Raw genomic sequence first — 17,663 nt, 5'->3', positions numbered from 1 at the left:
CTTCCTATTTTCTAAAGATGAACCCACTTTGTTTCTTCTCCATGTCGAATAGTAAGAGGGTTTCTTGAGGATCATTCTCACTCCCATCGTACAAAGCAAAAGGCTCCAAGATTTTAACCATTTTCTTCATGTTTGCTTCTTTTTGTAATGGTATCAGAGCAAGGAAGAAAATTTGTTGTTACTAGGGAACTTTTACTTGTAAGGAAGCCGCACTTTGCTTGAATGGTATGGTATGGGGAAGCACATTCATGTTTGGCAATCCACAAGAACCATTTGACCTGACTCTGGTTGTTTTTTTTATCGTTATAAACACCTTTAATCCAATCTTTGGGTTCTAACTGAAAAAATTATCTCCCATAAATGGATGGACCCTAGCAAAATTGAATCAGCAACACAGAGTTCTCATTAGAAAGAATTAATAAAAAGCCTGTCTCTTTTAGAATATAGTAATAACGACAAGATCATATCAATCTACTGAAAGTTGATGCTAGTTCAGGTTTCAGGGATCTATATGCATGTTGTCATGTTCAGATAGTCACAACCCTCTGTCTGTCAACGCATGGTGAAGCTTAAAAACAAGGTAATAAAGAGATGCCATGGTCAAGCTATTAAATTAGTGGAGTCCCCCTTGGATAAAATTATGAAATGAACAAAACAAGCAGAAGAACCCAATCATTGCAAATAGAAATGATGCCTTGTGGTTTTCCTATTTATTGGTAGCAAAAAAAAAAAACTTCTGATTTTAACGCAACCACAAAATTGTTAAAAATTAGATGAAATATCCTCCAAATATACAGAAAAATATAGCCATCTCCTGCTCACAAAACCTGCTAGATGAAATACTAGATTTGGAAAGGGATTAGTGACACAACACTTGTAAACCAGTTCTATACAACTAATCTGGAACATGGTAAAATATAGTGCGAAGTCAGTTTACCTTCTGTATTTTTACTCTGCTGATGGGTGAATTGTCTAAATCTATTTCACCCATTTTCGTTTCTTCTTCCTCTTTGAATCCTTCATTGCCACTGACCTCCTCATTTGCAGTCCACAATTTTTCCATGTGGTCAGGGAGTAGCTTATCATCATGTTCACTCACCTGCGCCCATAAACTCACAGCTCTAGGTGCCTCCTTCACCACAAGTACCCCTTTATGCTGGTCTATATATTCAGTGCAAGCTTTGATTGCATTATTTAGAACCAATATGCCCTGTTCCTGCCCATGAGAAAAAGATAGCATAACAATATCGAAAAAGACAAGGTCAAAAACGTTAAAGACCTCATAACAATTCTCTCAAGCTCAAAATATAGCACATTTGAGAGGTTACTTTCCATAATGATCCGTGATTTAAGTGTTAGAATTAAAATATCTACACGAATAAAAAAAAATGTGATAGGAGACTGTAGGAAAAGCAACCAGTTAGCTTCCTATCTATGTATTAGGAATTTTTACTTTTAAGGCTGAATTAAGAAATTCACTTGGCTACTTTCCATTGCAGAAGAGGATACATGTTAGCAATTGAAAGACTTTAAATTATTCTGAAAATTGTCACCAACCTTGCGAATCGCCTGCGTGGTAAGAGCATAAAGGGGAGGGGTAACCAGTTTAATTTTCACTGGATAATCATTATTGCCAGAAGCTTCAGCTCTCCTCATAGCTTCCTGCAAAATCAAAGATCAAAAAGTAAATAACTAGGATATTCCAGCAACCGGAGCAATACTTAAAACTGTTCAAAATTCAAAGAAGAAACCATGTCATTGCAGGCAATATGCAATTGAAAACCTTGATGTGAAGAACCCCATCAAACTGAAAGCCTTTCATTTTGATGTATGCACGTATCTTCTGCGGCTGTGGGGGCATTCGCCTCCTAATGTTTTTAATCAAAGCATATTTGACGTCCTCTGACATAGCGGGAACGACCTTAGTCACCTGCTTAAGGCAATGCATGTGAGAATAGGAAAACACACAAAGTAACCTCAAATATAAGTTCCATAGCAGCATAAAAACATATACAAAGCAGCATTACCTGCTTTCCATCAGGACCAACTTCCTTAACCTCACGGGTAAGAGGATTTAAAACTGAATCTGGATCTTTAAAAACCAACTTGAATGCCTGTTCATAGTAGAATGTTTTTAAATCCAATAGAAAAATTAAGAACAAGAATGTCATTGTAAAAGTTGGTCTGTAATTTCACCTCAAAAGCATGCCCATATTTTCGGTATAATGGCCAACCGACATGGATATTCAGATCCTGTCAAGAACTCGTGTCAAAACGTAACCAGTGAGGAGAACAGAACTGGACACTCCAACATTCATCATTGAGTTAAGAGTATACATTTAGATTTTATAAAAATCTCACTGATCAAGTAACCTCTGATACCCAGTTACAAAAACAAATAAGGACACATAAATGGAAGCAGAGATATAACTCATCATTTTTCTATAGTGTAGAACATGGCACAAATAAAGGTATCCAACGCCATGAAATAAGACAGAAAATCTATATGACAAAAACATTACAAACGTTAACTAGATTTAAGATGGAAGATAGATTAAATAATATAAATTAACTTGAAGATGGGATAATTAATATATTGATTAAACCATCGATGAGACATATACTAGTTAAAACTTATAATTGCAGGTATCAGATATGCAACTTTGACAATTTAAAAGCATAATAGTTATTGTTAAAGTATAAAAAGATTAAATAACACCTTCTCCAACAGCTTAAGCTTTTGGAGTAATTGGTTGTTTGACATGGTACCAAAGCAATTGCCTGGGTTCAAACCTCCTTCATATTAAAAATCCACTAGAACTTTAGCCAAAACTTTCTATAAGCACGACACTAAATTAGTCAGAAATTTGCTATGTTAACTGCAACATGAACTTCTGGGATAAGGGCAAAAAACGTGGCACCCGTGCTTCTGTTCAATGCCAATCCCTCAGAGAACTCCCTGAAGAAGCGAAGAATATCTCCCTCCACCTCTTGCCAACAGCTCTGGAAGAAAGCCATCCGGTCTAGGAGTTATCTCTACCTAAAGCAAAAAGACCTACTCCTCACCAAAGGGTTTTCTCAATGACGGCTTGATCTGATTCAGATAACAAGCTAAATTCCATCTCATCAGGACTTCCAATGTAGAAATCCACTACTTCCTTTTCAATAATATCCTTTTCATCCCTGAGTACTTCCGCTTGCAAAGTTGTGATCCTGTTTTCTCTTCTTCTGGCACTTGCTATCCCATGAAAGTACGCAGTATTTTTATCCCCCTCCATCAACCATTGTGATATAGACCTTTGTCTTCAAAATATTTCTTCCTGCAACAAAAGCATGTCATACTTCTCTTTTAGACTCCCTGTCTCATTCACTTCATCTTCTCTAGCGAAACCAAATCATGCATAAACAATGTATGCAAATATGTGCATGTGTGTACATAGGTATACATAAGGGACATGACAAACATGTTCATCAAATGTCATCACCCAACCGATATCCAGCACAAACACTCCCTTGCAATAGAATGTGTATGCACTATAGCAATCCGTTAAAAGATTAGACCCTGTATGTTTTGGATTTTGAGAACCAATTGTGGGTAACGTAAATTATCTATTATTGCATGGGCACGAAGAAATGGTGAGATACCTTATCCTGTTGGATCAATAATTCGACAATGAGGCACTGTAGTGCGTGAGAAGAGGAAGCCAGTTTTAATTACTACGAGATGGGACCCGCCGCCAGTGGGGTGGTTGAAGTTGAATTTTGATGGAAGCACTCAAGGGATTCCGGGTTTGGCTGGAATTGGTGGGATTCTTCGGAACTGCGATGGCATTACCATCATGACCTATTCAGGACCAGCTGGTTGGTGTGACGCAAACGAGGCTGAGGCGAAAGCTCTCTTGGCGGGATTAAAATGGTACGCAAACAACAGAATTGGTCCTCTAATGATCGAAGGAGACTCCACCAATGTCGTCAGCTGGGCAAGGAACGAAGGGGGCAGTCCTTGGCGAATTCACACAATTATAGATGAAATTCGAGATCTTGTTCAGGATATTCAACCCTCCTTGCGCATTGTCGGAGGACTGCTAATTCTGATGCAGATGTGTTGGAAAAGAGGGGGTCCATCTATCGGCCATTCGATTTGTCTATCACACTGAAATTGGCATCTCATCCTCTTAAGGGGATTGCTCTATGCTATTTTTTGTACTCATGTTTCGGGAACATCTTGTCCCCGCTCTGCAGCTACCTGTTTTGATCTTATTATCAATAAAAGTTTAACTTTCAAAAAAATAAAAAATGTGTGGGTAGCGTAAATTTGAGTCCAATAATCAGTTTCGGACTCACAATCGGTTCTCAAAATCCAAAACATACAGGGTCTTGGTAATCATGAGTTGTTCAATAGAGTTAGATGAATTTCGTTTCCACCACAAGTTAATGCCAATACATCCAATGCATCTTAAGGACATAGCATTCACAAGCAAAGATTCTTACAGGCAATCACACAGCAAAGCAACTCGTTCGCATGATAAGGACCTGTTTGTATAAGATTATGTCAACCAATTATGAGTGCCAAACCAATCACTGGATTCAAAATTACATTTAAATTTGAGTCCAATAATAGGTTTAGAACTCACAATCAGTCTGCATAATCTTAAACAAACAGGGCCTAAACAGTAACAAGCAATAGCAACCAATAGAAACAAAACCCAACTTCAATATCCCATCAACACAAAATAAAAAGAAACAAATACCCATAAAAATAATCAAAACATAGAGAGAGAGAGAGAGAGAGAGAGAGAGAGATTGCATTCCATACCTCAAAATCCAACTGCATTGTCTCTGAAACATAACCCATGATAGAGTGAACTAGCTTGCTCTTATTAAACCTATCTATACAGGCATGTCTATCTTCCTCAGAAATCCCTCTCTTTCCAAGATCAATATAACCTTTTGTTTTCTCAACCTTAAGCACCATAACGGGCTCTTGACGGCCTATCTTTATCAGACTATTAACAGTCCGAGTTCGTCTATGTGATAACTCAGAGAACAAAATCATACCTTCAATGTTGTTATACTCCAGCAATGAAACATGGGCTCCTCCCATATCGGCAATTTCATTCACTTGAATCATCACCAACGTGTTTTCTTGCGGATACCTAGATTCGTACATTCGACACTCTAAGTTTGGCTTGTTCGACTCCATTGATTGAAAGAATTTAGGGTTTTGTTAGGGGTTTTTTTATCGAGAATTCAACGATTCTGAGGCGGGTGTTGCAAATCGAGGAGAACTGGGGTTTTTAGGGTTTCTCTGGTGGAGCTTTTCAAGATATTTGTACATACAAGTTTTCATAAAGTTTCACATGCAATTAATAGCTCATCATTAGAATAATTCATCAGGGTCATCAAAACCAATTACCTGGTATGTGTTGCTTTTCTCGACAAGTCCCATGAAGCAGAGATCCTCACCATCTGATGAGTCGCTTCCAATATACTCTCATGTTGTGCACATTGCTTTCTTACCATCCTTTCTTTTCTTCTTGGATCCTTCTTCGGTCTTGTTCAAGGGGCAATTGGGCCTTATGTGCCCAACTTTTCTACACTTGTGGCTAGCACCGCCTTTCTTCTTTATCTTCCTCTTTGGTAGGTCTTTCTATTTCACTTTCTCCTTTCTTGAATTTGAGAAATTTCTAAAATCTTTTAGTGACTAGGGCTAGATCTTCATCTTTGACTTCATCTTTACAATCTAGTCTTGTTTTCAAAGCTATTCCCTTTTTCTTGATGTCTTCTTTTTGAATCTTCAATACTCTCCGACACTAGTGGCGTGTTCGGCAACTATTCTTTTACTTGATTTTCCACTTTTTTAGGGGTGGAGAATGACGAAAGCCAAAAAACTCTCAAAAATCTTATTCGACTGCGTGACCGCTAAGGTCCGTTTTCAAAATTTCTGCTACTTTTTCGACTAAAAAATAAGATTCCTTGAAGCGATAAATAACCGTTTCTAAAGTTTCTCATCACTCCGTTTCCGCCCGATTTTTTAGGCGAGAATGAGAAGTGTTTCCGAACACGCCCGTCATCATTTCAACAATTATTAGTGATTCTATCTAGTCTTCTAATCCCATTCTAGATATTGAGAATCGATTCTTTTCAAATAATTATTTTATTCACAATTAAACATAAACTTGAGTCCAAGAATCAGTTTTGTACTAGTAATCAGTTCTCCAAATCAGAAATCGTATCCTGCAGGCAAGACGATAGATTTCTGAGAGTTTTTTTTTTTTTTTTTAGCAGTCTATGAGAATGGAGTTGCTGCAGGCAAGAGGATATTTTCTGTTTGGCGTTTTTTGGATACCCATTAGGGGTGGTGTCTGTAAAAGAGAGAAAGTTGTGATTTGATGGAAGATGGATCAATATTCCCCATCTAAGTCTTCATCTTCCTCGGCTAGGCTCTGTTTTGTGGGATAAATCAGTTTGTTTCAATCGTTTAGATTAAGCAGAAGTGTGCAACAAATGCTAATAAATCTTTATTCGGGTTTTAGTTTTATGGAGGAAAGCCTAACCTGACCTGAATTCAAACTGGCCGTTCTAATTAATGTGCTACATATCAATGTATTGACCTCCTTTATTAATCTAGTGCCACATGTATATGTATTGGCCTCCTCGGTCTGGGGTTTGCTTTTTCCTTTAATATATCTCTCATCATTTACAAGAAAAATAAAAGATACCATAAGTTTTCCACTTTTCATTTGTGTTTTGTTTGTTGGGGTGTCTCTATATTTCCCCCCCTCGCCGGTTTCCTCTATCCTTTTCTTTTTTTTATCTATAGGAAATTTGTCAATTTGTTGCTGAAATATATGGACCTTTCTCGTGTGGAAATGATATTCCCAACCATTTGTCTCAATAAGGGCATGCTACTCTTTAATTCTCATTTTTAAAAAGGCCGTTAGTGAATCAAGGGTGCGAGAATATCATGTCCCGTCTCCTGGGGGATGTTAATTAGGGCTGCAACTCGAGCCGGGTTTTACCCGACCCGCATCGACCCGACCCGAAAATAGCCTGGGTTGGGTTCAGGTTTCATGGGTTTCAGGTCAAGCCGGGTTCAGCATTCAAAAGCCCGCATGAATCTCGGGTCGAGCCGGGTTTGAAGGTGCCCGACCCGACCCGACCCGAGTTACATAAGTTATAGTATGTACATTTTTTTCTATTGTTAGTTAAAAGTTAAAAGTGAGAACCCACGCACCCACTGTTATTGCGTGTGAGTGTAATTTCTGCTTCTATGAGTTGAGTTGATTCAAGTGTTTGATTCAGCATTATTTGATTGTAATTACAACATTGTTTGATTCAAGTGTAATGTGAGTGTAATTACATCATTGTTTGATTCAAGTGTAATTTCTGCTTCTATGAGTTGAGTTGCCTTGCCAAACAAGATTTTTCCTTAAAAAAATTGCGTCAACGTGAAAAAACCCGAACCGACCCGACCCGACCCGAGATTTATCATGGGTAGGGCCGGGTTTGGGAATCGTGGGTTTTCCGGAAAAAAACCCGACCCGACTCGACCCGAGATATTTCTCGGGTAGGGTTGGGTTCTCCAAAACCCGACCCGCCCGACCCGAGTTGCAGCCCTAATGTTAATTGTGATGCTCCCAATGTCCCTTCTCATGGGGATGTTATTTGTGTTGGAGCATCGATTGGGGTTCAACCTTAGGGAATTGCTAGCATCCATCGCAAAAGGCATTTCGCAGCTGATCTGTCGCATGCCAGACCACCCACCTCATGAATCGAGACAAAGCTAGACCACCCACCTCATGAATGGAGACAAAAGCTTTTGTCTCCATTCATGAGGTGGGTGGTCTAGCATGCGACAGACCAGCCGCGAAATGCCTTTTGCGATGGACCCTAGCAAATCCCTCAACCTTATATGGAAAACTTATTATATCAAGAAAGGTTGGTATATGATTTTGGTCTAACTAACCAATGGCTTCTGCTATATTAAGTACGATTCCGATTAAGATTAAGGCCTACAAAAATCATAGGTTTTCCTTTTCAATCCTAAAAATGCTCAATTGATTAAACGTTTAGGATTGTCCGGCGGCTAAAAGTAATGGGTCAGATTTCGTACTTTCTACTGATCAATTTTTCTTTCGTTAAATTGCATGGTTACAATTGGATGAGTGGAGTAATCATTTGGTTAAGGTCCATCTGCCGTGGGGTCCCCAGTAGATGAACAATTTGGATGCGTGCATGTCTGCTGTATGACGTACTAAATGATAAAGAACCTTAAAAAAAAAAAGGACTCAAATGTAAGAAGCCAATGTGCTATGAACTAATTAGAAAAATATATATGCCTGTATGGCTAATGTTTTAATTGGAAACAATAGTCAATTAAACGTAAATTTGAGTCCAATACTCAGTTTTGGTCTCACAATCGGTTCTCAAAATCTAGAGCTTTAGCGAAAGTTCTCATCCAGGATGATCGTATGAAGGTTTTGACAGAATTATTTGTATGTAATCTCCCTTTTGCAACATCAGCTGAGGTAGCACTAGATGGATCTCAGCTGCGTAAAATCTGTTTCCCCATTTATTTATTCTCTGTAGAAAGGCACGCGATTTGGGAAATAGGAACACAGGAGTGAACTTCTTGCCATTTACAAAGTTCTGAGAAATAATTGGCATTTACAAAATCCCTTGCCATTACCAGAGTGAACTTCTTGGCATGTACAAAAGCCCATTCCATAAACATTCTCTTGGAAATTTCTTTCGCCTGTGAACCCATCAGTACACCATAGAGAAGACAAGTTTGAATTTTTTCTCTTTTAGGGAGATATTAGCTGCAATCAAGGTCAACAGTTCCCATTCTACCTTGTATATGGAGCGTACCTTAGCAAGGAGGTTTCATGGCATTTGATAACAATGACCTGAAGGATGCCATCTTCATATATGTTTGCTCTAATAAGCCTACTGGTCCTGGTATGCTGAAAGAAACTGTGCAGAGATGCTATGTTTTCATCTCGGACACTTCAGCCTATTAATAAACACGAAGGACTCTTTCGCCAGTTGTTGTCCACCCCCGAGGTTCAACCCTCCATTCACTTTGGACCTCACAACTGAATTCAAAGTTATCCTTTGTCACTCCATGTAAAGCAACCTGAAAAAGATAGGCATCTTTGATTGTTCCTTCTTTTGCTGCCTCAGTTAACATGAACCTGAAAAAGATACGCATTTCTTTTCATTTACAACCAACTCAATCGTTGAAGCTCTATCATGGCAAACCAGGTATTTTATTTTTGAGATAGAATACCTGTTGTTTTGAGCTTCAACTACTGAACCTACTATTGCAAATAAAACAACAAGAGTCTGAAGGGTAGGTTTGCTAAAAACATAAAGCAATGAATGAAAGACATGTTTCATATTAGTGACAAAAAAATGGGATTAATTTACGAATGAGTTGGTTCAAGTTATCTTTTTTAAAAGTAAGGAATTCTAGAAATATTTTTCCATTCAATTGGAAAAGATTTTTTTTTTCCCAAAATTTCATGCCTTTACCTTGATTAAATATGAAAATACCGGGAGAACTAATTTGCAATAATAACAATAAAATCTATCATTTGCCATTAAAATGTGGAACTAAAAAAATTCCAAGAAATGATTTTCTTGCAATACAAACAAGGCCAAGTGAAAAATGTAAACAGATCAACGTCTTAAAGGTCTAGAATCATACGATGACGTGTGATCAAAGGTAATAAGAAAGACTTGTATATAATTGCCAATAATATTCATGGACATGATCCGTATACATGAGACAATGGGTTCAAGTCATACATATGGTTATTTTCCTAAGGAAAAATGATGCTCATCATAAAAAATATTTCCTTACGAAAAATAAAGCAAGAGATTTCTATTAAAATTTGTTAATACATTAACTTATGCATGTAAGACTTTTAAGTTTACGATTTTCCTAAATAAAGGTTTTATATTAGGTCAGGTTTTTATAATAGATCATTGCCCTTTATAAGGAAAAAATAAGGAAAACCCGCTACATCAAAATGTATCTAAAAGAATCTCCCCAAAATTTTCTTAATTACCAATAGCGTAGTCTTCTGCTTCTAGATAAAAATCCCCTTCTAAAATTCTTCATACATGCACACATAAATTTATGGCATACACATGTGCGCACATAAGACACTAGCATATAATGGATGAATATTTTGCGATTACCTCCAATTTGACCAAGTTGCCAGTTGAGATAACCATGCATGGGAATAGACCATCAGAAATCAGGCCTGCTTGCACCATCCCCATGTTTTCTTTTCCTATATCACCCATTCCATGATGTAGTTTGGTAAGGACTATCTTTCGATTGGGATAATTACGAGAACCTCGTATGGAACGGCCCTGCCACAGCTTCTCAACTTCTATGGCATTGATGGCTATGGACCATGATACAAAAAAAGGCTTGGTTTGGAGCCTTGTCATGGCGGCTATCCAAACAAAGTAGAAAAGGCATAGGTAGAGGTAGGGAAAGGGGGCTCGTTTTATAGGGCAAATGACCTCAAAATTGATGATATAATCAGTCAAACTAATAAATCTGACAACCAAACAATATCTGGCAAAGATATTGGCGTGCGTTGAAACGTGGTGATATACTATGTATGGCCTTATCTTCTAAGATGATATTTTGACATATTTAGTAAGAGTGTCTGTGGACCAGACGTTCGAAACTAATAAATCCGACAACCAAACAATATTTGGCAAAGATGTTGGCGTGCGTTGAAACGTGGTGATATACTCTGTATGGCCTTATCTTCTAGGATGCTATTACATTTGACATATTTAGAAAGGGTGTTTGTGGACCAGACGGTCGAAACTAATAAATCCGACAACCAAACAATATCTGGCAAAGATGTTGGCGTGCGTTGAAACGTGGTGATATACTATGTATGGCCTTATCTTCTAGGATGCTATTTTGACATATTTAGAAAGGGTGTCTGTGGACCAGATGGCCGAAACTAATAAATCCGACAACCAAACAATATCTGGCAAAGATGTCGGCGTGCGTTGAAACGTGGTGATATACTATGTATGGCCTTATCTTCTAGGATGATATTTTGACATATTTAGTAAGAGTGTCTGTGGACCAGACGTTCGAAACTAATAAATCCGACAACCAAACAATATTTGGCAAAGATGTTGGCTTGCGTTGAAACGTGGTGATATACTCTGTATGGCCTTATCTTCTAGGATGCTATTTTGACATATTTAGAAAGGGTGTCTGTGGACCAGACGGCCGAAACTAATAAATCCGACAACCAAACAATATCTGGCAAAGATGTTGGCGTGCGTTGAAACGTGGTGATATACTATGTATGGCCTTATCTTCTAGGATGATATTTTGACATATTTAGTAAGGGTGTTTGTGGACCAGATGTTCGAAACTAATAAATCCGACAACCAAACAATATCTGGCAAAGATGTTGGCGTATGTTGAAACGTGGTGATATACTCTGTATGGCCTTATCTTCTAGGATGCTATTTTGACATATTTAGAAAGGGTGTCTGTGGACCAAATGGCCGAAACTAATAAATCCGACAACCAAACAATATCTGGCAAAGATGTTGGCATGCGTTGAAACGTGGTGATATACTATGTATGGCCTTATCTTCTAGGATGATATTTTGACATATTTAGTAAGAGTGTCTGTGGACCAGACGTTCGAAACTAATAAATCCGACAACCAAACAATATTTGGCAAAGATGTTGGCTTGCGTTGAAACGTGGTGATATACTCTGTATGGCCTTATCTTCTAGGATGCTATTTTGACATATTTAGAAAGGGTGTATGTGGACCAGACGGCCGAAACTAATAAATCCGACAACCAAACAATATCTGGCAAAGATGTTGGCGTGCGTTGAAACGTGGTGATATACTATGTATGGCCTTATCTTCTAGGATGATATTTTGACATATTTAGTAAGGGTGTCTGTGGACCAGATGTTCGAAACTAATAAATCCGACAACCAAACAATATCTGGCAAAGATGTTGGCGTGCGTTGAAACGTGGTGATATACTCTGTATGGCCTTATCTTCTAGGATGCTATTTTGACATATTTAGAAAGGGTGTCTGTGGACCAGATGGCCGAAACTAATAAATCCGACAACCAAACAATATCTGGCAAAGATGTTGGCGTGCGTTGAAACGTGATGATATACTATGTGTGGCTTTATCTTCTAGGATGATATTTTGACATATTTAGTAAGAGTGTCTGTGGACCAGACGTTCGAAACTAATAAGTCCGACAACCTAACAATATTTGGCAAAGATGTTGGCGTGCGTTGAAACGTGATGATATACTCTGTATGGCCTTATCTTCTAGGATGCTATTTTGACATATTTAGAAAGGGTGTCTGTGGACCAGATGGCCAAAACTAATAAATCCGACAACCAAACAATATCTGGCAAAGATGTTGGCGTGCGTTGAAACGTGGTGATATACTATGTATGGCCTTATCTTCTAGGATGATATTTTGACATATTTAGTAAGGGTGTCTGTGGACCAGATGTTCGAAACTAATAAATCCGACAACCAAACAATATCTGGCAAAGATGTTGGCTTGCGTTGAAACGTGGTGATATACTCTGTATGGCCTTATCTTCTAGGATGTTATTTTGACATATTTAGAAAGGGTGTATGTGGACCAGACGGCCGAAACTAATAAATCCGACAGCCAAACAATATCTGGCAAAGATGTTGGCGTGCGTTGAAACGTGGTGATATACTATGTATGGCCTTATCTTCTAGGATGATATTTTGACATATTTAGTAAGGGTGTCTGTAGACCAAACGTTCGAAACTAATAAATCCGACAACCAAACAATATCTTGCAAAGATGTTGGTGTGCGTTGAAACGTGGTGATATACTATGTATGGTCTTATCTTCTAGGATGCTATTTTGACATATTTAGTAAGGGTGTCTGTGGACCAAACGGTCGAAACGAATAAATCTAACAACCAAACAATATCTGGCAAAGTTGTTGGCATGCATTGAAACGTGGTGATATACTTTGTATGGCCTTATCTTCTAGGATGCTATTTTCACATATTTAGTAAGGGTGTCGGTGTACCAAACGGTCCTATGGCTCCAAAAGGTCCGAAGTTCATTGCAAAGACTTGGGCACAATAGTTGGATCAGTGAGGTCTAATTTGGACCAATATCACACACTCACACACATATAAATCTTTGTGAGTGTGAAAATATCCTTCATATTATGAAAAAAAAGAGTATTTGTGAATTGCGTTTTATCATATAAAATTCTAGATCAAAATCATTTTCCATCATTTGGAAGGAACAAAGTCTCATGTTGACTCTCTCTCATTTTCTCATTTTGATTCATTAATTTAACTTCCCCTAACCCAAACCCCTAAATAATAACATTAACCTAATCCTAAAGGCTAGATGCTTGTATGCATTTCATATCAATCTCTCTGTTTACATGATTATATATTTTTACTTCTTAGAAGTTTAAATTAGTCACACATAATAGCACAACAATATCTCTACTCTTTACTGAATATGGTCTGATCCCAAGCACTCTGATAGCTCAAAGCCCCCAATATTAACCCCAAAACAAGCTCATCAATTAATCACGTAAATGGATTGTTTCATAAAATCTTATTTTCAAAATAATTATATTTATCTTAGAAACAATTTAATTAAAATACTTGACATTGCCACAAATAAGGACTAAGTATGTTCCATGAATGTCGGATCATAATCAAGAACGCTGACTGAGGATCAGATTTACTAAGGTTAGGATATACCATCATTGAATCTATCTCTTATGCATGTTATTTTATATCTCTATAGATGCGTTCTTTATTGTGCCAATCAGTTGGATCAATCACAACAATAGGTAAGCACGCCGAACTATGACTTTCTAAAAGAGAAGGGATGCTTAGGGAACAGAAGTCTCATACAAAATCAACGTTTCCCAAAATTCTAACTATGTACAACATAAGTAGAGACTAGGGCACTCCGATGGATGTTCCGATTCGAAATAGGTGATGACCAAGGGAATAAAAAAGTAGGACTCGAAGAATGTTCGGACGATAATCCGAGTGATGAGGGACAGATCTGTTGAGGGTTCCACGCAAAAGCGAAGATCACACATCGGAAAAGTGTGAGAAATGTGGATTGGCTTATAAGGACTTGGGCACCGTCCCCTTAACGGCTAGCTTTCAAGGGTGTGTTCCACCTGGATTCCACCAAGTGGTATCAGAGCTAGGGAGTGGTAACCCTGGTGTACCCTTGAGGATGGAGAAAATCCCTAGGGGAAGATCTTGGTAGCCCTAGTGTACATTTGAGGATGGTGAAATTCCCTCTGAGAAGATGTCGTAGTTCTCACGTTTCAGCCACGTGGATGGCCGAAATTATCCACTTTTCTTCCGCATGGAGGGTGAAATTGTTGGGGGTTCCACGCATAATCATATATCCCACATCAGAAAAGTGAGAGAGATGTGGATGGGCCTATAAGGACTTGGGCACCCTCCCCTTAATGACTAGCTTTTAAGAGTGAGTTCTACGCGGGTCACAATAAGCGGTATGAGATCTAGGTTGTGGTAACCCCGGTGTGCCTCTGAGGACAAGAAAATTCCTCGGGGAAGATCTCGATAACCACGATGTGCCTCTGGGGATGGAAAAAAACCCTCGAGAAGATCTCACAGTTCCCACACTGCTATCATGTGGAGGGGTGAGATTCCCCGTGTTGGTTCCGTGTGGAGGGGGAGATTGTTGGGGGTTCCATGCAAAATCAAAGTAAAAGTGAGAGAGATATAGATGGCCTCAAAAAAACTTGGGAACCATCCCGTTAATGGCTAGCTTTTAAAAGTGAGTTCTACCCGGGTCTTAAAAGTTCTACCCGAGTCCCAACAGGATCATGGCCTAGATATAGGTGAATCCAATCGGAATTAGATCCGTTGACTGCCTGCCCTATTATTTACTATTATTTAGAATTTTAATTGACAGTACAACTATCATGTCTAATATTGAACTCATTAGGACAATATTGACTCGCTTGAGTCTACTCGAATTACTACTTCGCTGAGTTAATACCAACTCATTCAACTCACCCAAGACAACCAAAAAACACTTTCAACCCCATAATCAAATTTAGCTGGATTGGTACCAACTCACACAAGTCCACTTGAATCACACATTGAACATGCTTGTTAGTGTTACTTGATCTTGTTTTGACTAGCCCTATTATGTAGGCCCAACCAAATTCTGATAATTTTTATAATTTTACTCATTACTCTCAAAATGTGAAAATTTTTTAAGCACAAGAAAAAATATAAAAGAGAAAAAACTCCTAAAAGACATGTCTTAGAAAATAATAAAAATACCCTTTTAATATAAAATGACCAAAATGTCCAAATACCTTTCTTTGATTCTATTTTTGAGGAGATATGGGTGTTTTGGTCATTTCATATCATAGAATGACATTTTGTTCATTTTTCCATAGATACGGGTAAAAAAATTTCTCCTTTTTTTTTTTTTTCTTTAATTTTCACATTTTTCTAGTATCATTTCAAGTACAGTAAGAGGACTTCATATAATGTTTTACGAGGAATTCATTTTGAGGAATTCATTTTTTTGGTTTAATTTTTCACTCCATATTCAGTGCTCACTTTGGTGATGGCTATATCCTTTGGATCATGTATGCGGATGATAGTGTGATTACTGGGGATGATGAGTCAGGTATTCAAAAACTAAACAAGTTTCTTCAAACAGAGTTTTGTACTGAAGACTTGGGACGTCTGACTTACTTTATGGGTATAGCTCCCATGGTGGTATTTCCTTGTCACAGAGGAAATACGTACATTCTTGATATATTAGAGGAGATGAGATTCATAGGAATAAAGCCAGCTGAGGTTCCTATGGATCCCAATGTGAAGCTTCTTCTAGATCAAAGGGAGTTGTTGGAGGACCCCGACGGGAACAGGTGATTGGTTGGTAAGTTAATATACTTAACTGTGACTCGCCCTGACATATCATGTGCAGTGGGAGCAGTGAGCCAGTTCATTAGTTCTCCTTGTACTTCATATTTGGTAGCTGCCTTTCAGAGAGTTAGATACTTGAAGAGTGCTCCTGGAAAAGGTTTATTTTTTAGGAAGCATAAATCATATGAGACTGAAGTGCTTCAAAGATGCAGACTGTGCAGGATCTTCAGCAGATAGGAGAGCAACTACAGGCTACTGGACGTTTGTGGGAGGAAATCTTGTCTCTTGGCGTAGTAAGAAATGAGATGTTGTATCTAGATCGAGCGCAGAGGCTGAGTATTGAGCTATGGATCACACGTGTGGAGAGTTGGCATGGTTGAGGTCTCTTCTATAGCAGATTGGTATTCATTCTTCATCTCCAGTGCCGTCGCATTGTGACAATAGGGCAACAATTCTTATCGCTTCTAGTCCAGTGTTTCATGAGAGGACGAAGCATATTGTGGTTGACTGTCACTTTGTCCGTGAGAATCTTCAGATTGGAGAGATTAGTACCATCTTCACTAGCTTTGTAGATCAGTTGGCTGATGTATTCACCAAACGATTGGCAAAATTCAAGTTATATACACTCCAACTCGAGAGGTAGTCCTTACCAATGGACAATACGGAATTGGTGATATAGGAAAAGAAAATATGGGGATGTTGCAAGCAAGCGTGATTTTCAAGGGCTCTCCTTCCATGCCTTGTTGTCTCTGTTGGGAGTTCGATCAAGTTGGAGGTAATCATCAAAATTTCATTGCTAGGAAAAATAATCACTCCACTCGTCCAAAGTGATACTACTAACAAAAACCATGTCTATCGAAACCTCAAAACCGATGTACGATCGTGCTGTGGATGAGAAACTTTCTTTATAGCCTCTACTTGTTTTGGATTTTGAGAACCGATTTTGAGTCCAAAACTGATTGTTGTACTCAAATTTACGTTTAACTGATTATTGTGTCCAATAAAAACATTATTCATATAAGCATATATTCTTTGGTTCCCTCTTATTTTATTCTTTTGTAATTAGTTGTCTAAGGCTAGTTTAAAATGCATTTGTAAATCGCAATAGTGCAGGCCAACTCGGTTCTGACTCATTGGTTTTAACCTCACCTTGATCGGACAATCCTAGCCCTTAATCCGAATCAGCATGGGACCAAGACCATGGGACCCACACGGGGAGACTTATTTTGTGATTGAGACCGTTGATCTTGTAGACAGGAGGGGGAGGACAATAAAGCCAGTGTATTAACGGGACTATCAATAAGTTTGGTGCAAATACTCCAGCACAAATATCATGCAGGAGTTTTTCTTATGGTCTCTTCCTTTCTTCGAATTGGTTTTGTATGGGGAAGAAAATGAGGCGAGAAAGGGAGACAAACAAGAAACAAGCCACATTGCGACTCTTGGTTTCGATTTTCTCTAATCAATCTAGTGAAATATCTTCACCTTTTCTTCTCTCTACTGTTTCCTTCTTGTGGTGGCAAAAAACAGGGAAGAATACGGTGTACCTACCAGGGTGTTCTACGAAACGTGGACTCGAATCCACCCAACAATTAAACATACCCAACGCATGCAGTGATACCAACTTTCAGACAAGAAAATACTCAACCTCCAAAGACATTGGAAAAC

At 38.4% G+C, this 17,663-nt stretch overlaps 1 protein-coding gene across 3 annotated transcripts; it reads right to left on the bottom strand.

Annotated features, from left to right (window-relative positions):
• Nucleotides 1-688: 688 nt before the first annotated feature.
• LOC143846352 (eukaryotic translation initiation factor 2 subunit alpha homolog) lies at nucleotides 689-6,021 on the bottom strand. Of its 3 annotated transcripts, none has more exons than XM_077354783.1 (7): nucleotides 5,417-6,021; nucleotides 4,817-5,156; nucleotides 2,197-2,253; nucleotides 2,028-2,114; nucleotides 1,784-1,930; nucleotides 1,558-1,662; nucleotides 689-1,210 (listed from the first exon to the last, which is right to left on the bottom strand). In XM_077354783.1, exons 1-7 carry the CDS (start codon nucleotides 5,521-5,523, stop codon nucleotides 929-931), a joined length of 1,125 nt encoding a protein of 374 aa, XP_077210898.1. In that variant the 5' UTR covers nucleotides 5,524-6,021; the 3' UTR covers nucleotides 689-928. The 3 variants fall into 3 exon arrangements, with proteins under 3 accessions (XP_077210898.1, XP_077210897.1, XP_077210899.1); XM_077354782.1 differs by having other exon boundaries at nucleotides 689-1,216; nucleotides 5,417-6,013; XM_077354784.1 differs by having other exon boundaries at nucleotides 689-1,216; nucleotides 4,817-6,010.
• Between the last annotated feature and the right edge of the window lie 11,642 nt (nucleotides 6,022-17,663).

Source organism: Tasmannia lanceolata, unplaced genomic scaffold (assembly GCF_043159265.1).
Source record: "Tasmannia lanceolata isolate RefF3 unplaced genomic scaffold, GAP_Taslan_0.1 ptg000015l, whole genome shotgun sequence".
NCBI lineage: Eukaryota > Viridiplantae > Streptophyta > Magnoliopsida > Canellales > Winteraceae > Tasmannia > Tasmannia lanceolata.
This window is presented reverse-complemented; position numbering and strand designations above follow the sequence as displayed.